The following is a 13,956-nucleotide window of genomic DNA, read 5'->3' as shown; positions in this document are numbered from 1 at the left end:
GCCCTGCCAGGGCCTTACCCGGACAGTGAGTGACCCAGCCAGTGAGTGTGGTGGGGCTGAGGGGGAGCCAGGGGAGCCCTGGGCTGCAGAGCTGCCCCCGAGCCAGCCTGGGCTGGGAGAGGGGACAGGAGCAGGGCTGGGAATAGGGCTGGGAACAGGGCCGGGAGCAGGGACAGGAGCAGGAGCAGGGCTGGGAATAGGGCTGGAGCAGGAACAGGGCTGGGAGCAGTGCCAGGGCAGGCAGGAGGAGGACCAGGCTCTGTCCGTCTGTCCCACCTGCGGCCGCCCCCCGGGCACACGGCACTGAGGGAGGGGCTGGGAGAGGAGCCCAGCCCTCGGGAGGGACACTGCTTCGTGCGCATCGATCTCAACCCAAACCAATAAACCTCTGCTGGAAGCTCCCGGTGCTTTTCCTCCCGGGGTCGCTCAGGAGCTGGCTCAGCTGTGACCCCGCAGGGGCAGGGTGGGCAGAGAGGAACAGACGCTGACCCTGGACGGTTAGGCTGGGCTCGGGAGCTCCCTGGAACCCCCAGAGCAGCTCCTGCTGCTGCACAAGACCCCCAACCCTTCCATTTCTGCCTCTGAGCCTCGCTTCCCTTCCCTCAGTGGCCTCCACAGCCCCTGGGCACAGCCGTGTCCCCACTGTCCCTCACAGGACAGGGGCAGAGCTGCTCCCATCCCATGAGCTCCTGCCAGCAGAGAGAGGGGCCCAGGTGGGTGTCAGGGTGGCCATGGGTGGCCGGGGGTGGCCGGGGGTGGCTGTGGGTGGCCATGGTGGCCGTGGGTGGCCGTGTGGCAGGGCAGGGACAGCTGAGTCGCCTCTCAGGAGGGGTGTGGATGGCCCTGTCCCTTGGGCAGTGTCACCGCTGGGATGAGAGGCAGGGCACAGAGGCACGGCATCCCCTGTGCCCTGTGGTGAGGCAGAAGCTCTTGGTGGCACCGTCAGTGTCCATGAGACCCCTGGGAGCCCCGAGAGCCAGCAGGGCTCACTCCCCTCTGCTTTTCTCTCCCTTCTGCTCCTGAGTCTTTGGGCTCACAGAAGAGCAGGGCAGATCAGCAGGAGATGAAGAGATGCCTTAAAATATTTGCTGTTTTTTTAGTCTGCAGTATCTGCGGGGTTCTCTCGTCCTCCCCTTCCCCTGCCCACCCTGCTGCTCCCTCGCTGGCAGGGCGGCTCTCACAGAGCTCGGCCACGCTCCTTCATGTCCTCCGTGAAGTCCTGGAGGTCGTGGATGAACTGCTGGATCTTGGGGGGGGAGAGGGCAGGGTCAGGCAGGAGTGGGAACGGGAGGCAGAGGGGAGCCTGTCCCCCGTGGAGGGCAGATGTCCCCAAGGTGAGGGACAGGACAGGAAAGCAGGTGCAGCACCAGAGTGCCTCTGTGGGGGAATGGAATGGAACCAGAGCCTGGCCGTGGATCAGACCCTGGATCTGCACCCCTGTCCTGCTGGCCGGGGTGGCCGTGCTGGCGTTACCGTGTCCAGCTGCCTGTGGCTGTCCCCAGCTGCCACCCTGCCCTGCGGCTGCAGCTGCACGCTGGCGGCCTGGAACAGGCTGTGGATGGCCATGGTGAGGCACTTCAGCTCCGTGGCCTTCCTGGCAGCCCTGTCCTGCAGCTCGGCCCAGCGATCCTCCTGGGGACAGCAGACACGTCCCAGCACAGCTGCTTCAGCCCCGGGAGCCCGGCTTGGACCCCGAATTCCAGATTCCTCCGGGCTGGGAAGGAGCCGGCGCAGCCCGGTGCGCTGGGAGCAGGGCCAGGAGCCAGCCCGGCTGGGCTGCAGCCCTGCAGTGCCACCCTGGCACGTCCCCTGCCAGCCCCGTGCCCGCCCCGCAGCAGGGACAGCTCCCTGCAGGGCTGCCCCCAGCTCCTCTGGTGACAAACCTGTCCCACAGCCGGGCTCTCCCTCCTCCTGCAGCCCCTGCAGGGATGGGACCGGGCATCTCCTGCACCTCACACTGCTGCCCTGAGGGTCGGGCATCTCCTGCACCTCACACTGCTGCCCTGAGGGTCGGGCATCACCTCCACCTCACACTGCTGCCCCGAGGGTCGGGCATCACCCCCACCTCACACTGCTGCTGGGCTCTGCCACGAGCCCCTGGCTGCAGGAGAAGCCTCTCCTGGCCCCCAGGCCTTGGAGAGCCCCTGTGAACACCCCACAGCTCCTTACCCACTGGCGGATGTCACTCTGAGCCTGCTCAAAAGATTCCTTGAGCTGCAGGAGGTCGTTCTTGCACTGAAGCATCTCAGCCTCCTTCTCTGCCCTGATCTGCTGCTGCAGGCCCTTGCCCTGCTCCGTCAGCTGCCGCTGCCACCACTGGGACTGCAGCAGGTCCTTGCGTGTCCTCAGCAGGGCCTTGTAGTAGGTGATGAGGTCATCGATGTCATGGAACTGCAGCACAGGGTCCTGGGTCAGGGACACCCTGCTCTGGGTCAGGGACACCCTGTCCTGGGTCAGGGACACCCTGCCCTGGGTCGGTGACACCCTGTCCCGGGTCAGGGACACCCTGCCCTCGGTCAGGGACACCCTGTCCCGGGTCAGGGACACCCTGTCCTGGGTCGGTGACACCCTGCCCTGGGTCGGTGACACCCTGCCCTGGGTCAGGGACACCCTGTCCCGGGTCAGTGACACCCTGTCCTGGGTCAGGGACACCCTGCCCTGGGTCGGTGACACCCTGCCCTGGGTCAGGGACACCCTGCCCTCGGTCAGGGACACCCTGTCCTGGGTCAGGGACACCCTGCCCTGCCCTGCCCTGCCCAGGTTCCCCTGCCCTGAGCAGGCCAAGGCTCCCCCCTGGAAGGTTCTCCCTCCTCCATGGTCCTGCTGTCCCTGAGCACAGCCACGTCCCCTGGGCCGTGCCGTGCCCGGGGCCAGGCCCAGGACTGGCAGTGGCACAGGGAGGTGGTACAGCTGTGCCCAGGGGAACAGCGCTGGGACAAACACAGCAGCTCCGGGTGCCCGGGGGAGCAGCAGGAGCACGAGGGGTGCAGGGAGAGGTGCCCCAGCACCCCTGAGAGGAGGCACAGCTTTCCTCACAAGCGCCCGCTCCTGCTCTGGGCAGCTCTCACCTCTGCCAGACCACCGGTGTGACCTGGAATGGTGGCACCAAGGGGACCCTGCTGCCCTCAGCGCTGAGCTTTCCCCTTTCTCATGGTTTTTGTTCCCTTTTCTCAGTTCTCTGTTCTGGTTCCCTCCTGCCCCTGCTCCCTGTGGCCCGCCTCGGTTGCCAGGGGACCCTTCCCAGCCCTCCTGGAGTTCTGGCTCTGATCAGGTGTGCATTTCCCTGGCCCTGCTTCGTCCCCTCTGGTCCAACCCAGGCGAGGCCGTCCCCGAGCCTCGTCCACGCTCACCTGTGAGTTCTCCACCACATCCTCCAGGTACCTCTTGAACAGGGAGTACTTCTGCAATTTCTTTGAGTGCTTCTGGCGCTGTTTCCTCAGGGCTTCCAGTTCCATCCTAGCCCTCAAGACCTCACTCTCCTTTTTTGAATTCTCCTCTTTCTCTTCTTTGGCTTTCTTCAGAGCTTGGGTTCGCAGCCTTTCCTTCTCCTGGGGGGGGTTCCCACACCACGCTCAGCCAGAGGGGGAGGGAGGCACGGGAAGGCAGAGCTGGGTCACCCAGGGCACTGCCAGGACACGCCGGCACTGCTGAGCACTCCCTCCGTGTCCCAGGGCCACCCTGGCAGTGTCCCTCAGGCCTGGGGGCAGCCCCGGTGGGGCTGTGCCTGCCAGACCAGCCCCTCCTCACCGGGGCACAAACCCCAGCCCCGGCCTCAGGGGGGCACGGCCGGGAGCGCCGAGCCAGGGCTCTTCCAGGGAGAGGGGGGAGCGGGGGCAGTGTGCCAGGTGTGCCAGGTGTATCAGGTGTGCCAGGTGTATGAAGTGTATGAAGTGTACCAGGTGTGCTGATGTGCCAGATGTATGAAGTGTGCCAGATGTATGAGGTGTGCCAGGTGTGCCTGGTGTATGAGGTGTGCCAGGTGTGCCAGGTGTGCCAGGTGTGCCAGGTGTACCTTTACAGTCGCCCCCGATGCCACCACGTGTGCTTTCAGCTGGGCCCTCCTGGCGTGCAGGTCCCTCCACTGCTCAGCCAGGGCCTCCATGCTCTGGGTGAAGGACTGGCAGCGGCAGAGCGGGGCTGATGCTGCTGTCAGCCAGAGCCAGCCCCGGAGCCCCCGGAGCCCCCCGAGCCCCCGGAGCCCCCCGAGCCCCGGAGCCCCTGGAGCCCCCCGAGCCCCTGGAGCCCCCCGAGCCCCCCGAGCCCCCCGAGCCCCCGGAGCCCCCCGAGCCCCCGGAGCCCCCCGGAGCCCCCCGAGCCCCTGGAGCCCCCGGAGCCCCCCGAGCCCCCCGAGCCCCCGGAGCCCCCCGGAGCCCCCCGAGCCCCTGGAGCCCCTGGAGCCCCCCGAGCCCCCGGAGCCCCCCAGAGCCCCCCGAGCCCCTGGAGCCCCCGGAGTCCCCCGAGCCCCCGGAGTCCCCCGAGCCCCCGGAGCCCCCCGAGCCCCCGGAGCCCCCGGAGCCCCCAGAGCCCCCGGAGCCCCCGGAGCTCCCGGAGCCCCCGGAGCCCCCGGCCGTGTCCCTGAGCCCTCTCGGTTCCCTCACCTCCTCCGTCTCCTGCACGGCCTCCTCCACCAGCCGCACTTCCTTCATCTTCTTCAGGACGCAGATGAAGGAGTTGCTGGAGTCCTCCTCCGCCGCCCGCAGCTCCCTGCCGCCGTTCCCCAGCTCACGCCGCATCCCGGGGGATGCTCCGGGGCTGGGCGTGCCCCGGCCCTGGGCAGGACCCCAGCCCCACCGGGGACCCCCCGGCAGCGCGGCCCCCCAGCCCTCCCTGCAGGGACCCGGCAGAGCCAGGGCGGGAGGGAGGGACGGGAAGGGGAAGGGGAAAGGGAAAGGGAAAGGGAAAGGGAAAGGGAAAGGGAAAGGGAAAGGGAAAGGGAAAGGGAGGGGAACGGGTGAGGGACGGGAGCCTGCAGGGCAGGGAAGGGGCGCTGCAGACAGCGGGGGGCTGCAGGATCCCTCACCTGAGCAGAGGCAGGAGCCTGCTCCGGTACTGCCCCCGGTAATAGCTCACGTCCTCGTGTGCCATCGCTGCTGGCCGGCCCCGGGCAGCCCCGGGGCACTGCACGAGCCCCGGGGCTACTCCAGCCCACCGGGACAAGCCCTGTGGCTGCTCTCGGTCCCGGAGAGAGGCACTGTGGCTCCCCCAACCATTGTGAGAGCTCCAGTGCTACTCCTGGCACTGTGACAGCTCCAGATGTTCCTGCACCCATTGTGACAGCTCCAGGGGCTCCTCCCGGCACTGTGACAGCTCCTGTGAACTCCTTGGCATCAGGGGACGGCCACTGTGCCCAGAGCGTGGAATTTTTGCATTCCCTTCTCTTTTTCATTCATCTTCACTTCTTCTCTGCCCAGATTTGGCCCTTGTGCCCTCTGCTGCCCTGGGGGTGTGTCAGGGCCTCTGGCTGCCCCATCCCCGTGTCCCAGCCCTCCCTGGCAGCCCCATCCCCTTCCCCAGCCCTCCCCGGCAGCCCCATCCCCTTTCCCAGCACCCCAGGCCCCTTTCCCAAAGCCCGGCTGGAGCCCAGAGCTGGCCCAGCTCAGGGAGGGCTGAGAGCTGCTCTGAGCTCTGAGCTCTGCCCAGGGCTCCCTCTCTGGGCCAGGCTCAGCTTTCCCCTTTGCCAAGAATCAGCTGCTCAGTTTTTAATTGATTTCATTTTATTGAGCTTTATAGACAACGTGTAAAATATATAAAATGAAATTTATAGCATAAAAATATCTAAAGAGGCAGATTTGCTGCCTTAATAAAGTTTTGCTTGCTCTTCCCCAAAGCACTTCCACAAACAGAAGAAATGAGAAGGCTTTTAGGATCTCTGAAGTTCTCACTCATTTTTGTTACACCAAGGAATCCCGGGCAGCTGGGGACATCTCCTGGCCGTGGGATGGAGCAGCCCTGCTGGAAAAGGAGCTCTGCTGGAAAAGCAGCCCGGAGCAGAGCCCGCAGCTGCCCGGCCACGGCAGCGCGGGCACTGTGCTCCGGCTCGGGTGAAGTCAGGACAAAAATGGGAAACAAACCCAACTTTTTTTGCTAAAAGTGACTAAAGCCTACTTGTTTTAAATCACTGCATTCCCTTCACCACCCTGAACAGCGAAGCAGAGCCTGCCTGCTGCTCCTGGATACATTTCATTTCACAAATCTGACTTCCCTCTTCACCCCCTGAAAACACCCGCCACAATCAGCATTTCCAGGTGATTGATCCTTCTCTCCAACGCCAGACCCACACACAGCCCAGGCTCAGGCCCTTCGTGGGCTGGGACACGATGCTGGAGCCTCCCAGACCTGATTCCCACGGGAGCTGTCTCTGTCACTGCCCATTTGGGGTGAAGGGAGACAGGAGCAGACATGGGGTGGGAGTAACGGGCAGTGCCCCCAGCTCCTCCTGCACTGCCCAAAGCAGCCATTTCTGCTCAAAGCCAGAATTCTGGAGCAGAGAAACGCTCCCCTTTCCTCCCTTCTCCCCTCCCTGCCTTCCTCCCTGCCCTCTTCCCTCACTCGCACCAAGTGCAGCTTCCAGAGCCTTGAAATGGGAAATCCCTCGGGTCCTTGCAGCCAGGGAGAAGATCCCGCAACGTTTTTATCTCCCACCACTGTCAGATCCATTTCCACCCTTCCCATTTCCCTCTCCCAGCTCCGTGCAGTGATTCCCTCCCACCTGCTGCGCACGCAAACACCTCCTTGTCACGGCACTGTCACCAGCTCCTCGTGGAGCCACATTTCGTGTCCCATGGCAGGAATTCCGGGTGTAGCAGAGCCTTCAGTGCCACGGGAGGGGTTCTGCAGATGCTTTCTTCCAGTCAAACCCACAGCATTTATCAAAACATCCATCCTTCTTTCCACACAATTTAGTCCCTGGAATTGCTAACCCTGGGCCAAGGGTTGGTTTTGTTTCCCCCCTGCAGAGCTGGGTGATTCCATAGGCATCTTTGAGCTTTTCCTTGGAAAAGCAGCAGGTGTGGGTTTGGGAAATGCCCGCTCTGGTGCCCTGCAGAGCAGAGCTGCCCTGGGCACGGCAGGGTCTGGCTACTCCAAAGGGGCTTTGGGGCGTCCCGGGAGGGAATTTCCCCTCCTGGAGGGGAGCTGGGACTTGCAGCCCCCCTGATGGCACTGTCCCTCCTTCCCTCCTTCCTGGGGGGTTGTTTTCACCACTTGGTTGTAATTTATGTGCAAAATACAATCCCAGAATGGTTTGGGTTGGAGGGCACCTCAAAGCAGTGATGGCAGGGTCACCTCCCACTGCTCCAAGCCCCAGAGTCCGACCCGGCCTTGGCACTGCCGGGGATGGGGCGTTCCAAAGCTGTGTTTTAGGGAACAAACATCACCCTTTATCCCTAAAACCTTGCTCACACTGGGAATTAGGAGCCCCTGGCTCTCCATGAAACTCCAAACGTGGATTCCACAGCCCCCCAGGAGGAGTTTATCTGTAAAGAAAGGGTTTAGATCTGCTGGGGGAGGGGGAGATGTTTATTGCAAACAAGTCGGGTCAACCTTAAAGGAACTCTGCCTTCAGATGCAGAACGTGTTTATTGCCTCGGGCGGATCTGAAGATTCCTTTGTTTGTGTTTTGAGAAGGAGTGGCAGAACTTTAGTGGGGTGGTGATGATGCTCCTGCTTTTCCACCTACGTGGAATCATCTGTACGTGCATTTCTGCGAGCTCTAGAATACAGGCATGAACAACAAAATTGCTTTTGATCCCCGTCATAGCTGAGCAGCTCCAAGGCTGCCGAGGCAAAGGGGGATGCACCACTGGAAATGCATTTCCAGAAAGGGTTGATTTGCACTGAAAGAAAATTAAGAGATATTTAAAGGAGGTGAGCTGGAAGAGTTCACAGGAGATCAGAGCAGGACAAAAAGCAAATATTCCTGCAGGGGAAGGGGTGGGCAGGCGGGGTTTCTGATGGTGTTTTTATTTATAATCACACTTCAAAGCATCGGGTTCTTGCCGTAAGGAGTAAATAATGAATGGAGATATTTTTAACCTCCTACACAGCCTCTGTGCTCCATCCACGAGAGGTCTGGCAGCACCGATGGGGCTGCCTGGCTGCTGGGGCAGCGAGAGCACTCTGAAGGAATGCAGGGGACACAGGGAACACAAGGAATGCAGGGAATGCAAGGGACACAGGGAATGCAGGGACACAGGGAACAGAAAGAACACAGGGGACACAGGGACAGAGGGAATGCAGGGAACACAGGGGACAGGAGGAACACAGGGGACACAGGGAACACAAGGGATGCAGGGAATGCAGGGACACAGGGAGTGCAGGGGACACAGGGGACACAGGGAACAGAAGGGATGCAGGGACACAGGGAATGCAGGTGACACAGGGAAGGATCTTCCCCCTGCCCTTCCCTGTTAGCTCTGCCCTCTCTCCTGCTCTCAGGGCTGTGTCCCAGTGCCCTCCTGCAGGACCCTGGCAGGCTGCAGGAACAAGTGGCAATGCCTGCAGGCTCCAGCCAGCCCGGGCTCTCATCTTGTCACTTCTGTGACACCTCTGGGAGCTCCCCAGGGGAGCTGTGGCATCGTGTTCACTGCCTGTGGCTAAATCCATGGATTTGCTGCTGAACCTGGGGAGTGGATGCTGGTGAAGAGCCTTTTGAAGCCCTTGGTGTTACTGGCCCAGTTTCTGCTGCGGGCCCTGAACTCTGCCGGGCACCGACCCCGCTTCAGCTGGAAAGGAGTAATATCACAGTTCCCCTGGAGATTAGCCCACCCTGCCGAAATCAAAGGGATGTCTGAGGATTCCCCTGCCTGTGGGGAAAGAGGAACAGGCTTAGGCAGAAGAGGGAAGGTTTTGATTAGAAATTAGGAAGAAATGCTTTACTACAGGGCTGGTGAGGCCCTGGAACAGAGAGGCTGTGGGGTCTCCATCCCTGGAAATGCCCAAGGCCAGGCTGGACAGGGCTTGGAGCAGCCTGGGACAGTGCAAGATGTCCCTGCCATGGCAGGGGTGGCACTGGATGAGCTCTAAGGTAATTTCCAACCCAAACCATTTGGGGGTTCTCAGATTCCAGGTGCTGCCAGCCTGGGCTGGAATTCCCCAGATTTGCACAAGCAGCTGGAGCAGAGCTGCGGGGCTGCCGCTCCCTCAGCCACTCCAGGGGATCCTTTTCTTACAGCTGAGGTAACTCTCAAGCATTTGTACAATTAGAGGAGCCTCCATTTTTGTATGTCCTGCCATGCATTTAGCAGATCCCCCGCAGCACTGAAGAGTGGGTCTGACTCACTCAGGGGCAGCGGGATTTCGCTGCTCGGTTCAGATCGGCGTGAAGGGTTCCCCCCTTCTGAGAATCACCGTGGCTGTTGTTCCAGCCCTTGGTGCTGTGCTGCCACCTTTCCTGGCTCCTGGCACAGCCTGGCTCGATCTGCTCCCTTTTGGAGGCTCTCTGGCTTTCACTCCTCTCTCCTCCCTCCCCCTCTTCTGCCCTGCCTTTAATGAATGACTTGTTGTGTAAATTCAGTCTTCTGTGTTTGTTTTAATTTGTCTGCTCCTGATTAAGGAAAAATTCAGCTCCAGCTCCTGGCATTTACTAGGAAGCTCTTTGGAGCCAAGCTTTTAACCCCCGTTCTCAAAGGAACCCAGGGATGCTTCTTTTGCAGTGTCCAATTTAAACTCTTCAGGGCCTGGCTCTGGAGAGTGCAGCCCCTGCGAAAGCTGCCGGGCAGTTTCCAGCCTGGCACACTCGCATTCCCGGCCTGATTCTTCAAACAGCCTCCAGATTCCCGCAGCAGAAGTGCTTATTACTAACTCAGGATCACATCTAGGATTAAAAGCAACAGCTCTCAAGTTCTGTTTGTGCAGAGATCAGTGCAGGCAGCAGCCTGGGAGCTGATGCAAGTGGAGGATTTCTCTCGCAGGCGTTGGAGCCCTGGGAGAATTCTGTCATCAATTCCAACGCAGCAGAAGGCTGCAGCCCCTAATGCTGAGGATCTCAGATGCTTCAGTTAATGGGGATGATTTATCTCTCCACCTGCACTGACAGCTCTGCTAGGGGACAGGCACTGGGAGGTGTCATTGCTTGTTTTCCCTCACGTGTCGCTGGAAGCGTTTCCTGCTTGCAGCACACACGGGCGGATCCTTTGGACTGTGCCCCTCTGCTGGCCATCAAACACCATCAAATCCTCTTCCTTCTGCCTGAAAACCCCCTGCTCGCACTAATGGAGCTTCAGCACAGGAATTCAGCCACTCCAGCCTCTCCTCCTTTGGAGCCCTGAGCCATAAACACTCCAGCAGGTTCTGCAGGCTTTGGGATCCAGGATCCAGCCACGGGAATGTGGGACAGGCTGGCACACCCCCTGTGCCCGTGCGGGACACTGAGGAGGGCACGGAGCCTGTGAGAGCCACCCAGGGCTCCCAAGGAGCTCTGTCACTGCCAGCTGCCCGGGGGACAGAGTTTGGAGGTGCAGAAGGGGCTCGCACCCCTGCCCTGGGTTTATTTACCCCGGTTTGGATCTCCCCAGTGAACCGAGCTGCTGCTGCCGGGCTGGGCCGGGCTGGGCTGGGCTGGGCCAGGCTCGCAGCTCTGCCGGGGTTGATTTCCCCCCCTCGGAGCTGCCCCAGCCCATCTGAGCCCCGGGCAGCCCGGGGGTTTCAGGCACAAGCGCTGCTCAGCTCTGGTGCATCCCGGCCCCGCTCCTCCCGGCCCGTCCTGGCCCGCAGGGATAAAGGGTGGGAGAGCCTGGAGACCCCCGCTCAGCAGAGCAGCCGGGGGGGAACAGATGCATTAACCCCGAGTGAGATTGCTGCGGACAAAGCGCAGCAGCTCTGCAGCTCGGGGTTATCTGCTGCTCTCCCATTCCGAGCCGACGGAGCGTGGCCAGCTCTATTCATCAGCCCGCGCCCAGAGCCCTGCAGAGGCAGAATTTCCCTGCCTCGGTGCTGTCCCTCCTCAAAGAGGCTCCCGAAAAAGGCAGGCCCCATGCATCTTTCATGGGGCACTAAATAACTCGCTCTGCTATCTATAATTCAATCCCAGCTGCAGAGGCTGAGCAGGGAGGCTTTCGAGGGGGAGATTTCTCTGCCTGCCTTGAGCCCTGGAACTGCTGCAGGCAGGGAGGGGGCAGGGAGGGGCAGGGAGGGGGCAGTGCCAGCCTGGCTCTCCCAGCCCCACCCGGGCTCCCCCAGCTGCCCCCAGGCCGGGAGCAGGACGGGGCTGCTGAAAGCACATTTCCACTCCACAGCACAGATGTTCCCAGCCCGTGCCAAGAGAGCGGGAGAGGCTCAAAGAAAGCAAACATTGTCCCAGGGCAGAGCACAGCGAGCAGGGAGGAAGGTTTCTCTTTTTTTTTGCTGTTATTATTATCACAATGATTTGGCAGCGTGGAAATGGATTTCTCTCGGGCCTGAGTCAGTTCAGCTCAGATCTATTCAGGATTTTATCCTGAAATCCAAGTCCCTCCCTGGCACAGGAGCTCATGCCCATACCCAGTGCTGTCCTGTCCCGTGTTTCCCTAATCCAACCCAACCCCTCCATGTTTATCCATCCCGGCTGTCTGCTGTCCCAGGCAGCTCATGCCATAACAACAAGGAATTTTCCATCATAGGGACCAAGAATTTCCATCCTTTCCTTGTGTTTGACGCTCAGATTTTGCCCACCCCACATTTGCTCTGAAGCAGAAGCTGTAAATGGCAGCTTGAGAGGCAGGAGCTGGAGAGAGCCAGGAGATCCCAAAAAAGGCATTTTAGGCAGAAAGTGCTGATGCAACCCAGCGGTGCCGGATGCTGCAGCATCGATAAATATTTGATTTAGACTGAATAGGAAGGCATCACGTTCAGAATGACCTGAAAAAGAGGGAAGATGACAAATACAGTGCCACTGAAAGGCAGATTCACACGGTGAGCATTCCTGAGGCTCACTCCGGTGTGCAGACTGCCTCAAATTGGAATGAGCAGGAGTTTCCCGTGGGAAGGGCACCTCTGCCTGCTCCAGCCGGGGCTGTGCACTGACAGCTATGGGATGCCTCTGCCCCTGCTTGGAAAGGCCCTGATTCAGTTTTCAGCCGTTGGCTGACGTGTGCTGCCAGATTTCCTGCACTGGCATCACAGGGGGCAGCTGGGGGGGCTGACAAGATCCCGGGAAGATGCTTTCACCACCCAATACTTCCCAGTCCTGGCAGGTTTGGGGTTTTTGACATGACTGAGTTTTGCTCTCTCATTTTAGAGCCATTTCCCTTGGCTGTGTCTCTCCCTTCCCTTCCACCCCCTCTAACAAACGCCAGGTTCTGATCCAATTCTCAGTTCAGCTCCTGCCTCCGGGCTCTCTGCTCCCCTCGCTTTCCTTCAGGCTTTTCCTCACTTTCCTTAAGGAGCTGCTTTGTGTTTCTGGCTCCCTGGGCTCAGCACGAGCCCTGCCCCGGCTCCCTCTCCCCCCCCTGCACTCAGCCCTGGCTTGCGTGGGATGCTCGGGGCTGGAGTGTGCAGCCAAAACCGGCCAGAGAGAAACAACAAGTGCTTTTCTCCTCGGTGGGCCGGGAGCTGCTCTAGATAAACCCATTCTTCCCACGCTGCACGAGGCACAACCTGCCCCTGTCAGAGACTGCAGCCAGGAAAAGCCCCACGTCCTCACAGGAGCGCTCCGGCGGATCCCAGTTCCCATCTCCTGGGGTCTGCAGCGGGTTTTGCAGTGGGTGGTGCTGGAGCAGGGCCAGGGGCCTGCCAGGCGCCCCAGGGAACACTCTGTGTACGGTTTGTCATCCTCAGAAGGGCAGGGAGCCTGCTATTAGGGATGTTTTTCCCAAAGGAGCATTTTCGCCATTGGCTGATGGATTTCACGGCTCTGGCCAGGAGGATGCTGAGAAATGAACTTCAGCACTGGATGCAGAGCCAGGCCAGGAGTCAAACTGCTGAGCTTGGGGGGATTGTAGCTGGAATTTCAGCTCAGCCCAGACTTTCCTCGAGTGCCTGGGCCAGCGAGAGCCCCGCGCTGCCAGCAGCTTTCCTCAGGCAGGCTGGGAGCCGGGAGCCCTCACGGTGCTGGGGGGCTCTGTGGGGCCAGGGGCTGCCCTGAGCCCTGCGCTGCACCCCCGGCCTGGATCGGCTCCACAGGCCGGGACCACCCCCGGCGGGGCTGCTCCATCGCCATTCCCATCCCCCGGAGGAAAGGCTGCGAGCCCGGGGTGGTGCCAGGGTGGGAGCTGCAGTCCCTGCAAGGCGGCTGCTCCCTCGGGGGGCTGGCAGGGGGCGGGGGGTGACCCCAGCCAGGCTCTCAGGGGACATCCCGTGCCAGCCGGGGCTGGCTACGGGCGGGAGAAAACTTCGGCCGGGCTCAATCCTCTCTCCTCTCCGGATAAGCAGCTCCTGAGCCCGGGGCAGTCGCGGTGGAGCCGTCCCTGGGGACCCACGGGCGGCTGATCCCCCTCCATCTGCTCAGCATCGGCAGCACGGGGTGGATTTAGGCTGGGATCACTCCAGGCGCAGCACACGGCGCCGTGCCCGACCCGTGCCCCTTGGGAAGTCACCATCCTGTCACCACCCCCGGGCTCACACCCCGGCCCAGGACACCTGCCCTGCGGGGAGGAGAGACCGTGACACCCGCCAGCACCCCCTGAGCCTTCCTCTGCCGTCCTGCTGCACCTCCCTGACCCCAGAGGACACCAGGGCATGGTGCCAAACAGCGCGGGGTGGGCAGGAGGCGGCCAGAGCCTCTGGACTCCGGCAGCTCTGGGCTGGAAACTCCCGTTTTGTGTCTCTGTGCGGAGGAACTGTCATGTCCCAAAGCTCAGTGTGGACGGGCAGAGGTGCCCGCGGTGCCGCTGTTCCAGCTCGGAGCGCCGGAGGAGGCAGGACTGGGGCATCCCAGTGAGGCTGGGACAGCCCGAGGCGATGCTGAGGGCAGCCGGGCAGCTCCCGCGGAGCAGGGACGGCGCTGCCGGAAAGCCGCGGATCGCGGAGGGACAGGGCACG

General features: G+C 61.5%; 1 protein-coding gene across 1 annotated transcript; it reads right to left on the bottom strand.

Annotated features, from left to right (window-relative positions):
• Positions 1–1,177: 1,177 nt before the first annotated feature.
• CCDC42 (coiled-coil domain containing 42) lies at positions 1,178–5,085 on the bottom strand. The gene is made up of 6 exons (XM_077787430.1): positions 5,021–5,085; positions 4,599–4,704; positions 3,351–3,548; positions 2,170–2,391; positions 1,474–1,632; positions 1,178–1,246 (listed from the first exon to the last, which is right to left on the bottom strand). The coding sequence occupies exons 1-6, from the start codon at positions 5,083–5,085 to the stop codon at positions 1,178–1,180; spliced, it is 819 nt and encodes a 272-aa protein (XP_077643556.1).
• Between the last annotated feature and the right edge of the window lie 8,871 nt (positions 5,086–13,956).

The sequence above is a fragment of the Lonchura striata genome, chromosome 19 (genome assembly GCF_046129695.1).
Source record: "Lonchura striata isolate bLonStr1 chromosome 19, bLonStr1.mat, whole genome shotgun sequence".
NCBI classification, from domain to species: domain Eukaryota; kingdom Metazoa; phylum Chordata; class Aves; order Passeriformes; family Estrildidae; genus Lonchura; species Lonchura striata.
This window is presented reverse-complemented; position numbering and strand designations above follow the sequence as displayed.